The 12779-nt window shown below is 51.3% G+C and overlaps 1 protein-coding gene across 1 annotated transcript; it reads right to left on the bottom strand.

Annotated features, from left to right (window-relative positions):
• Positions 1–1674: 1674 nt before the first annotated feature.
• ASB12 (ankyrin repeat and SOCS box containing 12) lies at positions 1675–5159 on the bottom strand. Its single transcript, XM_064158881.1, has 3 exons — positions 4904–5159; positions 1976–2823; positions 1675–1894 (listed from the first exon to the last, which is right to left on the bottom strand). Exons 2-3 carry the CDS (start codon positions 2802–2804, stop codon positions 1743–1745), a joined length of 981 nt encoding a protein of 326 aa, XP_064014951.1. The 5' UTR covers positions 2805–2823; positions 4904–5159; the 3' UTR covers positions 1675–1742.
• Between the last annotated feature and the right edge of the window lie 7620 nt (positions 5160–12779).

The following is a 12779-nucleotide window of genomic DNA, read 5'->3' as shown; positions in this document are numbered from 1 at the left end:
ACCTACCCCTGGAAAAGAGGCTGCTTCAGACAGGCTGGAGAAAAGCAGGACCCATAAATCTGCCAGCCTCATTTCCCACCACACCATCGTTCCACACGGACTAATTCCCAACAGCTTTTCCAGGCAAATCCACAGTCCTGATGGTCCCCTCAGGAGATGCCCCACAGCCTGATTAATAGATGCTGATGAACAGACTCCACAGCCTTCGAAACAAGCACATAAATAATGCAAAAATGGTCTGTGAAGATCTGTCCTGGAAGCTCCCCGAGGCCACATCCCTCTACCCCAGCACCACTTGTGCAATTAGGGTAGAGTGGAACATGGGGATATGTTCTGATGCATCCCAAATGTGGTCCAGAACATGTCTGGCAGGTGTGTGCTGAGGAGCAGAGCGGTTTACCCATCAGTTCCTATCTGTGGGAAGAGCCAGCAAGGCTTCTCCAGCCACCACCAGTGAGGGCAAACCCTGAGGTCCAAGGCTCATGAGCATTGTCCCCATCACTGGTCACCAGAGATGTAGAAGAGCTGCTCCAGGCTCAGCCTGGAATTCCCCAGTTGTATCCTCTCCAAAAGTGGCTGGCTGTGCTCTTCCCAGTAGAGGATGTTTCATCAAAGGGGTCACATCTGATCAGGATGTCGTGGAACTCTCCATGACACAGGAATAGCAACACTTTTCATTAAAAGCCCCAGACCTGCCCCATCATAAGAGACCCTTCAGCCATAACATCAGCCACTTTGGAGGAGAAAAGAAGGCAGCTGGGGTGGAGAGATGAGAGTCTGGGGACTCCAGATGCTTACCATGGGATGGTTTGGGCTGGAAGAAACTTTTAAGGTTATCTACTCTAACCCCCGGCAGTCAGCAGGGACATCTTCAACTAGAGCAGGTTGCTCAGAGCCACAAACAACCTGCCCTACAATGGTTCCCAGGATGGGGCAGCTACCACCTCTCAGTCTTGTTCCCTCCCAGTCCCATGTGAAAGCCCTCTGGTAGCTGGAGACTGAAAAACTAGATCCCACCTCCCTGGGTCACCTGGACCAGGCACTCACCACGCTCAGGGTCATACATTTCTCCCTTCTCTCCAGTCTGAATCTCCCTCTCTGAGTTTAAACCATCACCCCTTGTCCTGCCACAATAGATCTTGCTCAAAAGTGTCTCCCCAGCTTTCTCACTGACCCCTTAAAGTCTTGAAAGGCCACCAGAAGCCCTCCCCAGAGGCCTATCGCAGCCCCTGCCTGGGCTTACTAACACAGCAATAATGGGCCAGCCAGGCCAGGTCCAGCTCTATCTGCCCTCATGAGCAGAAGAAGAACTTGGAAGCCTCCTCACTGGAAAAGAGGAGTTTGAGGCAGCTGAGGCCATGCAAGCATGAAGTTGGTCATGGCCCCCTCCTTCCTGCTCTTCCCCAGGAGGGGATGAGGCAAAACCAGCCTTTTCTCCTCTGCCCTCCTACCTTTTCCCAGCTCCTTCTCCAACCACTATCAATTGAAGGTGTGAAATCCTTCATTAAAGAGGCTCTAAAGCCAAACTTGGCTATATCAGACCCTGCTCCACCATCACCCTGGTGTGAAGCTGGAGCTGAGGTCTCTGTTTTCTCCCACCTTTCACATGGGCACCTCATTCTGGAGACACCTGGTAAGCAAACACTTACTTTGTGAGCACAAATCCATGGTGTTTTCACACCACGCAGGTATCAGAGCAGCTTTTAATGTGGCTGCTCGACACTGGTGTGGGGCAAGTGTCTCTAGTGCTGGGCTCTGCACCGTGGCTGGTGTTGGAGGTAGTTCACCAGGGCCGCTGGGATCTCTAGCTTGCCAAGGATGGGTGGGTGGCCAGCCTGCTTCAGGAGACGTCTCATCACCAGCCTGGACTGAGACAGCAAGGACTTGGGGTGAGCTGTGTAAGAGAGGGAGGAGAAATGAGATGGCCACCTTCCTGGCAGCGCTGTGCTGATGGTTGGACCCATCAGCCAATTACCTCTCGCCTGCAGCAGCAGCTCCAGGCCCTCGCTGCGGGTGGTCGCCTCATCTACCCTGACGCTGGGCAGGTACACGTTGGCTCCAAAGTCAATGAGCAGCTGGATGAAGTCGCTCCTGCAGCCGTGCCTCAGGCAGGTTTCCAGCAGGGTCTTGGGCTCCTTGATCTGGGCGATGACTCTCTCGTCGGTGCAGTTGTAGTTGGGATCGGCGCCGTACAGCAGCAGCATCCGAAAGCACTCCAGGTGCCCGTACGCGGCTGCGAGGTAGAGGGGGCCAGAACAAGCCACTGAGTTGACAGCCCAAGCGGGCAGCCTCGCGTGGACGTTGGTTTCTGCCCCGTGATCCAGGAGCTGCTGCAGGATGCCCACGTTCCCATCCCTCGCAGCAATGAGCAGCGGCGAGCAGTTGTTGTAGATGCTGCCGGTGGGGCTGGCACCTGCGTCCAGGAGAATCTTCACACATTCCTGGTGGCCGTTGCTGACTGCCATGAAAAGTGGGGTTTGAGCCTTCACATCCAGGCTGTCCACCTCTGCTCCATGGGCCAGGAGGACCTTCATGCTCCCGACACAGCCCCACGTGGCGGCCAGGCGCAGGGGGGTGCTGGGCACACCCCAGCCGCTCCTGCGATTGATGAACCTTTTGTACCTGTCTTGAGACAAGAGCTTATCGAGGGCTTGGTAGTTGTCCTCGGACACCACTTGGCTCAGCTCCTCGCTTTCTCCATTGTCATCTTCATCTTCTCTGGGCTGGAGCATGCAGAACATTTTGTTGATATCCATCAGGCTCATTTTGTTTTGGTGCTGTCTCCCATGTACTGCTTTCATCATAAAAGGTCAAGGCAGAGATCTATGGGACAAGAAAACAAGCACCACCGCTGGGTTAGGACCAGCTCCCTGACTCCAACACCATCTTCTTACTTTTTTGTACCCACTTTAAGAAAGACTCTCAAAAAACCAAGACAAATTAACGCTGGGTTATGATGCTGCTGACATTCTAAGTGCCCTGCCACCATGGGTGAGGAGATCTACTCTGGTGAAGGGCCACAGCAACAATAGAGGTGGTTGTGTAGCATGCATGTGGGTCCCTTCCCCTTAAAATGGTGTGACTGACAATGTGCTGAGGTAGTTGACTCTGGTGCTGAAGTTCAGATGTGGCATGGGAGACTCCCTAAGGTGGTAAAGGAGATGGAACTACTCATGGAATACTTAGACCTTGAGCTCAAGAAGGCTTCTTGCAGGCTCTTGCAAGGACTCTGCAACCCCATTGCTGGATGAGGCCACCTACTTGCCCAAAGCCCTCAGAAATCACTCCAGCCTGCCCTCCTCTGGAGGAGCTGCTGGGTGAAGACCATGTTAGGAAAGAGCCAGCATCACATCTACTTCCTATCAGCTAAGGCTTCCAGGTATTTTGGGACCCATGGAAAACTGGGAGGAGGCTTCTGCAGGAGGTGGCATCACGGCAGGGGTTTTACAGCCTGCTGCCTCTTAAAGGGATAGAAATGTTGAAGTTGGACAACAGAGTTCTGAGTAACCTGCCCTCCTTGCAGATGTCCTTGCTGGCTGCAAGGGAGGGTGGACTGGGTGCTTTCAAGTCTCTTCCAACCCAGCATTCCACGATGCTGTGATTTCAAAGCAGGAGATGAGAGAAGGTGGTGGTTTGGTTACAGACCCTTGGTACCACCCTTCCCAAAATGATGCTGGTGTTTGAAGTCGCCAGACCCTCCCCTCTCCCCTGCCTACCGAAGCCTGAGAAGCAGGCAGGGAGTACAAGGAGATGCTAAGCTGATCACAGTGGGGCTGGGTCTGAGCCCCACATGCCTGCAGATGCTGGGTGCAGGATCTGAGCAGGACGGAGGAATGCAGTGTCCTGGTTCGGAAGGGCAGAGGAATGTCTCACCAGCATCTCAGATTTCCTCAGGAAGCAGTGAGGGGGGGATGACACACGACAGAGCTGGGTCTCCTCAGGCACCTCCTCTGATCCTGCTCTTGAGGAGGCAAGGAGTGCACCAAGCAATTAACCTCTTTCTGCTAATGAGCCTGAAGGTAACAGGGCAGTCACAGGAGGCTTGTCCCACATACACCTGCAGTGGAAGACGTGAGGCTGGAGTGATCTCAGAGCCAGCTCCACAGCTTGGTTAAGTAGAGCAAGTTTGATGGCAGGAGTGATGGCAAAGTTCCACTGAGCTTCCACTTGGTACCCAAACCCAGGGAATTTAGATGGAAATACGAGAAATTAGGACATGCTGTTCTTATCAGACATGTTCCTAACGAGCTGTGGAGCTTTGGAAACCTCTCACTCATGTGGCTAATGGGGAGAGGAATTATTGAAGATTCACCTCATAAAGTAGGTCCCAGAGAAACTGGGAAAGCTGAAAGCTGGCTTGAAGATTTCCTCAATTCACAGCTAAGCATCTCCAAAGGGACATAAGCACTCATGTGTGGAGCTCACAGTTACAGAGTGGTGCGGGTTGGAAGAGACCTCTGGAGATCATCAAATCCAACCTACCTGCTAAAGCAGGGGCACCCACAGCAGCTTGCCCAGGATCATAATGTTCAGGTGGGTTTGGAAGCTCTCCAGAGGAGGAGACTCCACACAACCTCTCTGGGCAGCCTGCTCCAGGGCTCCAGCACCCTCACACCAAATAATTTTCTCCTGTAGAGATGGAACCACCTGGGTTCCACCTTGTGCCCATTGTCCCTTGTCCTGTTGCCAGGCAGCACCGAGAAGAGTTTGGCTTCATCCTCAATCAGGAGAGCCGAAACCAGAGTTGTTACCTGAACGAAGCTGCCCATGGATCTGCAGAGCCCCAGAAAGAGAGGTTACGTTGGAGCTGAAGGTGACAGACTACCCACTCAGGCTGCTATACTCGGTTACCAAGCACCCTCTATTGCCTGCTGCTGCCAAGCTGGCATCTCTGCTGCCTTACCTTTGGGAGGCGCTGCTCACAGCCAGGGTGGACGAGGCAGTGGTGGTCCCATGGTGAGTTCCTCCTCGATTTAAACCAGAAAAGAGAAAGAGAGGCTCTTGCTGTGTCAGGGATGGACAGCGGCTCTGAGCGACCGGCACGACGCAGGCTGTGCAGCTCACAGCTGAAATGCCACCGTGAGGAGCAGGGCCAGGGCTCTGGGGCTAATTTTAGCCCCTCCAGGAGGTTTTATCTTACCACTTCCATTCTTGGAAAGTTCCTCCTGGGTAAATATAGAGAGGGGCAGTGAGGCAGGGGGAGGCTGGGACAGGTGCTGGAAGCTGCTCGACCCATCTGAGCAGGCCCAAAGTGTTCACCTCACCCTTTCCTTGCAGAAATCACAAGGTGGTTTGAGTCTCTGCCAGGGCAGCACCTTCCCAGCCTCTGTGTCCTGCTGCTTGCTGACAATCACCCTCATGGGTTGATAGAATCATAGAATGGCTTGGGTTGACAGGGACCTTAAAGATCATCTAGTTCCAAACGCCTTGCCATGGGCAGGGACACCTCCCACTTGACCAAGTTGCTCAAAGCCTCATCCAGCCTTGTCTGAAATACTTCCAGGAATGCGGAGTCCACAACTTCTCTGGGCAACCTGTTCTAGTGTCTCGCCACCCTCATAGTAAGGAACTTCTTCCTAATATCCAATCTAAATCTCCCCTGCTCTAGTTTCAAAACATTGCCCCTCTTAACCCCTCTCCTCATCACCTTTCCCTCTTCCAAAGCTACACAAATGGCCATTGGCAACATCCAAAATTGTTTATCAGACACAAGAAGGATAAAAGGTGCCAAAGATGATCCATTTCTCAGCTGAGCTGCTCCCTGGGGCTTCTCTCCCACACTAAACCACTGCTTTGGCTTCAGAAAATGAAGCAGTAAACTTCTCAAGGGTGAGCACAGCAGCACTGGGGCTGCCTTATCAAAAGCTGTCAGCTGGGAAGTGGGATCCTATTTTATCCAGCTCCCTTCAAACCTCTCCCAAACCCTTCAGTGGTGGAGTAGGAATGGCCGGACAGTTGCAGGCAGCCTTATCAGCAGTGCTAGATAACAAGAGGGGAACCCAATTACCCTGCAGCAAAATCTCCACTGCTCCAAGAAGTGAAATGAGGGGGCTCAGTCACACATGTGTGTGATGTCCCCCCATCTGCCACCACCATGCTCACCGTTTGTGGTCACACTGTGGAAAGCAGACAGAGCAGGAAAATGTTCAGCACTGAGAGGCTTGAGTTTGGGCTTCTTTGGAGCTTCAGTCACAGAATCAAGCAGGTTGGAAGAGACCACCAAGCTCATCCAGTCCAACATAGCACCCAGCCCTAGACAATCAACCAGACCATGGCACTAAGTGCCCCATCCAGGTTTTGCTTGAACACCTCCAGGCACGGCGACTCCACCACCTCCCTGGGCAGCCCATTCCAATGCCAATCACTCTCTCTCACAACAACTTCCTCCTAACATCCAGCCTAGACCTCTCCCAGAACAACTTGAGACTGTGTTCCCATGTTCTGTTGCTGCTTGCCTGGCAGAAGAGACCAACCCCAGCTGGCCACAGCCTCTCTTCAGGTAGTTGTAGACAGCAATGAGGTCACCCCTGAGCCTCCTCTGCTGCAGGCTGCACACCCCCAGCTCCCTCAGCCTCTCCTCACAGGGCTGTGCTCCAGGCCCCTTGCCAGCTTTGTCGCCCTCCTGTGGACACCTTCGGTATCTCAACATCTCTCTTGAATAGAGGAGCCCAGAACTGGACACAGCACTCAAGGTGTGGCCTGAGCAGTACTGAGCACAGGGGCAGAAGAACCTCCCTTGTCCTGCTGCCCACACTGCTCCTGATCCAGGCCAGGATGCCATTGGCTCTCCTGCCCACCTGGGCACACTGCTGCCTCATCTTCAGCTACTCTATACCAGCACCCCCAGCTCCCTCTCTACCTGGCTGCTCTCAGGCACTCTGTTGCCAGCCTGTAGAGCTGCTCAGGGGTTGTTGTGGCCAAAGTGTAGAAGCCTGCACTTGGCCTTGTTCAGTCTCATCCCATTGGCCTCTGGCCACCCATTCAGCCTGGCGAGGTCCCTCTGCAGGGCTCTCCTACCCTCCAACAGCTCCACACCTGCTCCTAACTTGGTGTCATCTACAAACTTACTGATGCTGGACTCAATCCCCTGGTCCAGATCACCAATAAAGATATTGCACAGCACCAGGTCCTCCAAACTCATAAAATCACATAATGGTTTGGGTTGGATGGGACCTTAAAGATCCTCTACTTCATAGGCAGGAACTACTTTCACTAGACAAGACTGCTCCAGACCCTGTGCAGCCTGGCCTTGAATACCTCCATGTATGTGGAATCCGCCCTGGGCAACCTGTTCCAGTGTCTCACCACCCTCACTGGAAAGAATTCACTCAAATGCACTCAAAAATAGGTTGTTACTTCCAGAAAAGTGATTACTATGACAGGAATACTGGAGTAAGAGAAACATGGATAGCCATGGGAGTACCAGTAGGGAATGCAGGGTTTGTTGAACATCAAGAAGATGCAGCTTGGTCAGGCATTGGAATAGGTTGCCCAGGGAGGTGGTGAAGTCACTGTCCTTGGAGGTGTGTGGGCAGTGCACTTTGGGACATGGGCTAATGGCCATAGTGGTGTTGGGTTGAAGTTGGACTCAGTGATCCTGGAGGTGTCTTCCAGCTGAAACAATTCTATGATCCTATGAAACACGGATAAACATGGGAGCAGGAGTGGAGAGTTCAGAGTTTGTTGAGCACCAAGAAGCTGCAAGTGCAGCAGGGCCACTGCAGCCAGAAAAGCGCAGCCTGGCTGCAACCCCTGTCAGCAAGCAGCAGAAACAACAGCAGCAATTAACAAGACAAGTGATTTACAAGGAGGAAAGGAGGAAACAGACAGCAACACGAGTACACCTTAGAGCATGTGAAAGGAAGTAGCTGCACAGGAACCTGCAGATGAAAGGAAAAGCCTTGAGTAGAAAATTGGATGCTAAACTGCGTCTTTTTGTTGTTGCTGCTGCAGAGCTGTTACCTGAGAAATCTCAGACAAGAGCAGCTCTTGGGTGAGGAGCAGATTAAACTGAATACTAATGAAACAAAACACACGGAGCACTCGTTGGCAAATCCACCCTCAACTGGAAGGACAGAAACTGACAGGCTTACCCTGCTCCCTCAGCAGCCAAAGAAAGTGCCCAGCCCATCCTGCGCCAACATCTCCATCAGCAGCTGGAGATGCAGCCCCACAGGGAGCCCAAGGAGAGCTGGCTGACAGGTCTGACCAATTTCCAGAGAATGGGTTGAGTTGGAAGCAACTTTTGAAGATCATCTAGTCTCAACTCCCTGCCACAGGCAGGGACACCTCCCACTAGCCCAGGCTGCTCAAGGTCTCATCCAATCTGGTGGTGAACTCCTCCAAGGATGGGACATCCACAATCTGTGCCAGTGTCTCCTCACCCTCACTGTAAAGAGTTTCTTCCTAATCTCCAGTCTAAATCTTCCCCCTAAGAGCTCAATGCCATTGCCTTTCATCCTGTCCCTACAAGTCCTTGTTTCAAGTCCCTTCCTAATTCTCCTGTAGCCCCATTCAGGTACTGTAAGGCCTCCATAAAGCCTTCTCTTCTCCAGCCTGGACAGTCCTGATTCCCTCAGCTTGTCCCCACATGGGAGGTGCTCCAGCCCTCTGATCATCTTTGGGTAAGCTTCCCAGGGAAAGATGAGGAGAAGTAACTCCTTCATCAGCTCTGTTATTTGGGGGAGAATTGAAGGGCAGAAGGACATTGTTCAAGACCAGGTTGGACAAGGCCTTGAGCAACCTGATCTAGTGGAAGGTGTCCCTGCCCATGATGGGTGGGTTGAAACTGGATGATCTCTGGGGTCCATTTCAATCCAAACCACTCTATGACTGTGTGAGTGCCAGTCAAGAAGGTTTTTGGGGAAAGTAAATCCTGTCCAAGGGGCCTGCTTCCATTAAAGGGATTATTGTTCTTAAGGCAGCTGAAAGGAGGTAATGAGCTTGCTGATTTAAGGCTGCTAAGCGTCCTGATTTAGAAGTTTACTTCTAAAGAGCACCAAATAAATCATGGAGCAGAGATTAAGGAGTTACCACCACTCCTCAAGGCTGGAAACACAGAGTTACTGTGTGGGGCTGCTTCTGATTCCTGCCTCTGAACTCTATGGAGCAGCCAAAGCACAGCAAAGCCTTGGACCTCCTGTCTGTGCTGACCACAACAGCTGCTCACAGCAGCTCTCAGCTCTACCAGCTGCCTGTTCCCCTGGCCACCTTCTCAGCACCCAGCTCAGAGGTGGCTCCAGCAGCAATGTGATTTGAATGCTACTCACAAGAGGGCAAGAACTTCTGCTCACCTGCACTGCACAGCCAGCAGCACCCAGGGCCCTTTCTTAGGTGCTTCCAAATTCCTGGGTGTGTTAACACACTAAACACATAGTGAGAAATGAAGGAGGTATCCAGGAACAGTTCCTTCTCTTCCACTAGCTGCAGTTCCTTGAGGGATTTCATCAGTGCTAGAGCCCCAGAAGTTTGGGGGCACTTCCTCTCTTCTCCAGCTGACTTCCCAGGAGCCCCTTTCCTTTTAGATCTGGGGGCATGCTGGAGCCAGGGGCTGTGATGTGAAAAGATAGAGTCACAGAATCATTCTCTTTGGAAAAGACCTTTCAGACCATCAGTAGTAGAAAAGACCTCGAAGACCATAAAGTCCAACTACGAACCCAGCACTGCCAGGTCACCACTAAACCATGCCCTTCGACGACACAGCTCCATGGCTTTGAAACTCTTCCAGGGACAGGGACTCACCACTGCCCTGAGCAGCCTGGGCCAGACCTTGACCACCCTCAAGGGGAAAAAAAATGTGTTCCTTTTGTCCAACCTAAACATCCCCTGAGGCAACGTGAGATTGTTTTCTCCTGTCCTATCACTTGTTTCTTGAGAGAAGAGACTGACTTGGGGCCTGGACCATCTCTGTGATGAGGAAAAGCAGGCAAGCCCTGGGGCTGTTAAGCCTGGAGGAGAACATTCCCAGAAGGGATCTGATGAATGCTCAGCAAGAACTAAAAGGGGCAGGGGGGAGGGAAGAGGATGGGGCCAGACTCCCTTCAGTGGTGCACAAGGGGCACAAACTGCAACCGAGGAGGTTCCACCTGGAGATGAGGAGAAACTTCTTTGGTGTGAGGGTGCCTGAGGCCTGGAGCAGGTTCCCCAGAGAGGCTGTGGAGCCTCCTTCTCTGGAAACTTTCAAGACCCATCTGTACGAGTTCCTGTGTGATCCTGCTTTGGGAGGGGAGCTGGACTCCTGAGATCTCTAGAAGTCACTTCTAACCCCTACCATTCTGTGGTTCTATGATTGTTTGGTACATAGCTCCAACAAACTTCACTGCTCATTATCTTCACTCAGCAGAAGTTACTTGCTGAGAGCTGCTGAAAACCCACATTTTAGCAGTACTCCTATGATGCCTCTGAATGGAAGCTGCCTCCTCAAAGCTCAAGCTGGCTTCCAGAGGGAAGTTTTAAATCACCCTCAGCAAAGATGCTGTCAGACAGACAATGATTGTTCCCCAAACGTGAATTACAGCTTTATCAACTCCAGCCAGTGTTAATGCTAATAATCCAATTAAAGACGAGCAGGGCTCACCTAGGGAAATGAAGGACTTCACTGGAAGCATTCACAACATCTAAAATTAGCAAGAAGGGGAAAAAGGCTTTTGAAGTGTCTGGGGACTGAGAATACCCAAGTGTCAGGGCTAGTTTTTGCCTTAATACAGAGCAGATTCCCCTATCAACCCCCACCTGCCTACAAACTCATTTCAGGGACTAGCAGAGCACCAGAAGGCCTCCCCTCAGCCTCCTCTTCTCCAGGCTGAACCACCCCATCTGTCTCAGCTGCTCCTCACCAGATCTGTTCTTCAGACCCTTCACCAGCTTTGTTATCCCCCTCTGCATGCACTCCAGTCCCTCCCTGTCCTTCTGGAGCCCAAAACTGAATGCAGTATTCATGGTATGGCCTCACCAGCGCTGAGCACAGGGAGACAATCCCTGCCCTGGTCCTGCTGGCCACACTACCTTCAGTCAGCTGTCATCCAGCTGTCAACCTCCACATCCTTTTCTACTGGGCACTTTCCAGCCACTCTGCCCCAAGCCTGAAGCACTGCATGGAGTTGTTGTGACCCAAGTGCAGGACCCAGCACATGGCACTGTTGAACCTCACCAGGGACAGGGTAAGAACACCTGAGCTTACCTCCTGGGCACAGTGCCTTTCCACTCCCCAGCTGATAAGAGAGAGTTCAGGGTGTCTTGTATTTAGGATTAAAGGTCTGGTGCTGAACTGACTTGAGTAAAACAGTTCCTGCATCTCCTGTTGACCCTCAGTGTGTCCTCCCCTGAGTCACAGAATGATTTGGGTTGGAAATCATATTTAGGAGCATTTACTAAGTCACATCCCTGTCACTCAACTCCCCTGCCTCCCACAGAGCTTTAAAACCCTCTGAACACTTATTTTAACATTAATTACTAAATTTGCCTACTCTGCTTTGCCAGGCAGAGATTGAATCCATTTACATGAGCTCACCAATCCAAGGGGCAGCCTGAGGCATTTTGTGAAGCTTTATAAACATCAAATTAACTGGGATCACCTCTTTCTCTCTGCTCTGTGCATCTAAATTGTAGGCTTTGACTGGTACTGCATGGCTGTATTAAAGCACCAGCTCCAACCCTGCTTATGGACATCAGATACATTTTGCACTTGGGAGTCTCCTTCTTCCTTGAGTGATCTCCCACTTAGCTTTACCTTGTAGTCCAAGAAAAACCCCAAACCAACTCTTTGACTGACTACCAAAGTTATGGTTGAAAAGAATGGGATAGAAGAGCATATTTCAACAATGCTATCAGCAGACAAATTGGTGATCCTTCACTCAAAGCTACCAGAAAAACATCCCTTCACCTCCTACTACGTGAGGCTCACAAAGATCAGACTCAATTACTTACAGCAGGCCAGGAGAAAGCTCTTGCTGCTCCTCACAGAGCTTCTGAAGTCAGCCTGTAGACAGAGTGAACCACAGGTGAGGGACAGCTCTGCAAGAGGAAGAAAACTCTAAAAAGGTGTTTTAATACACAAAGAAAAAATTACTTAGCACGAAGTTATCAGGGCAAGAAAGTGCACAGCAGACAGAAAGAGCAAACACAGCTTCATCAGTCTGAGTAACTCAAGTGGGACAACTGAGGTAGAGAGCTGCTGAGGGACTTGTTACAAAGGCATGGAGGGCAAGTGGTGATGGCTTCTGTCTGGAAGAAGCTGGACTGAGATTAGACACTGGGAAGAGATTCATCTCCATGAGAGTGGTGAGACACTGGAAGAGATTGCCCAAGAAGCTGCAGAGGCTCCTAGTCTGGAAGTGTTCAAAGCCAGGCTGGATGGAGCAGTCAGCAATATGATCATAGAATGTCAGGGGCTGGAAGGGAACTCAAAAGATCAAGTACAAGTGCATCTAGTACAAGGAATCTCTGCCCATGGCATGAGGGTTGGAACTAGATGATCATTAAGGTTCCTTCAAACCCAAACTGTTCTAAGATTAGGTCTGGTGGTTTTAAAAGGTACTGAGCAGTCTCTCTAAAACCAGCAAGGTCACCCAGTTTCTCTTCTGGGCAGGAGAGAAAAGAGAAGGGAAGGCAGAAGGAGGAAAGGGAAGAGAAATACAGAGGAGAAAATAAAAAAAAAGGAAAAGGGTGGGGGGAAGAGAAGGAAGCAAGAGAAAGAAGTGGCATCACACTTTTGAGATAAGCTCCACTACTCAGGAGTCTTTAATTGACTTCACATTTCCAAGTGTGAAGTTGTGCTTTGT

The sequence above is a fragment of the Pogoniulus pusillus genome, chromosome 19 (genome assembly GCF_015220805.1).
Source record: "Pogoniulus pusillus isolate bPogPus1 chromosome 19, bPogPus1.pri, whole genome shotgun sequence".
In the NCBI taxonomy this organism is placed as follows: Eukaryota; Metazoa; Chordata; class Aves; order Piciformes; family Lybiidae; genus Pogoniulus; species Pogoniulus pusillus.
Note: the sequence above shows the minus strand (reverse complement) of the source record. Positions and strands in the feature narration are given on the sequence as shown.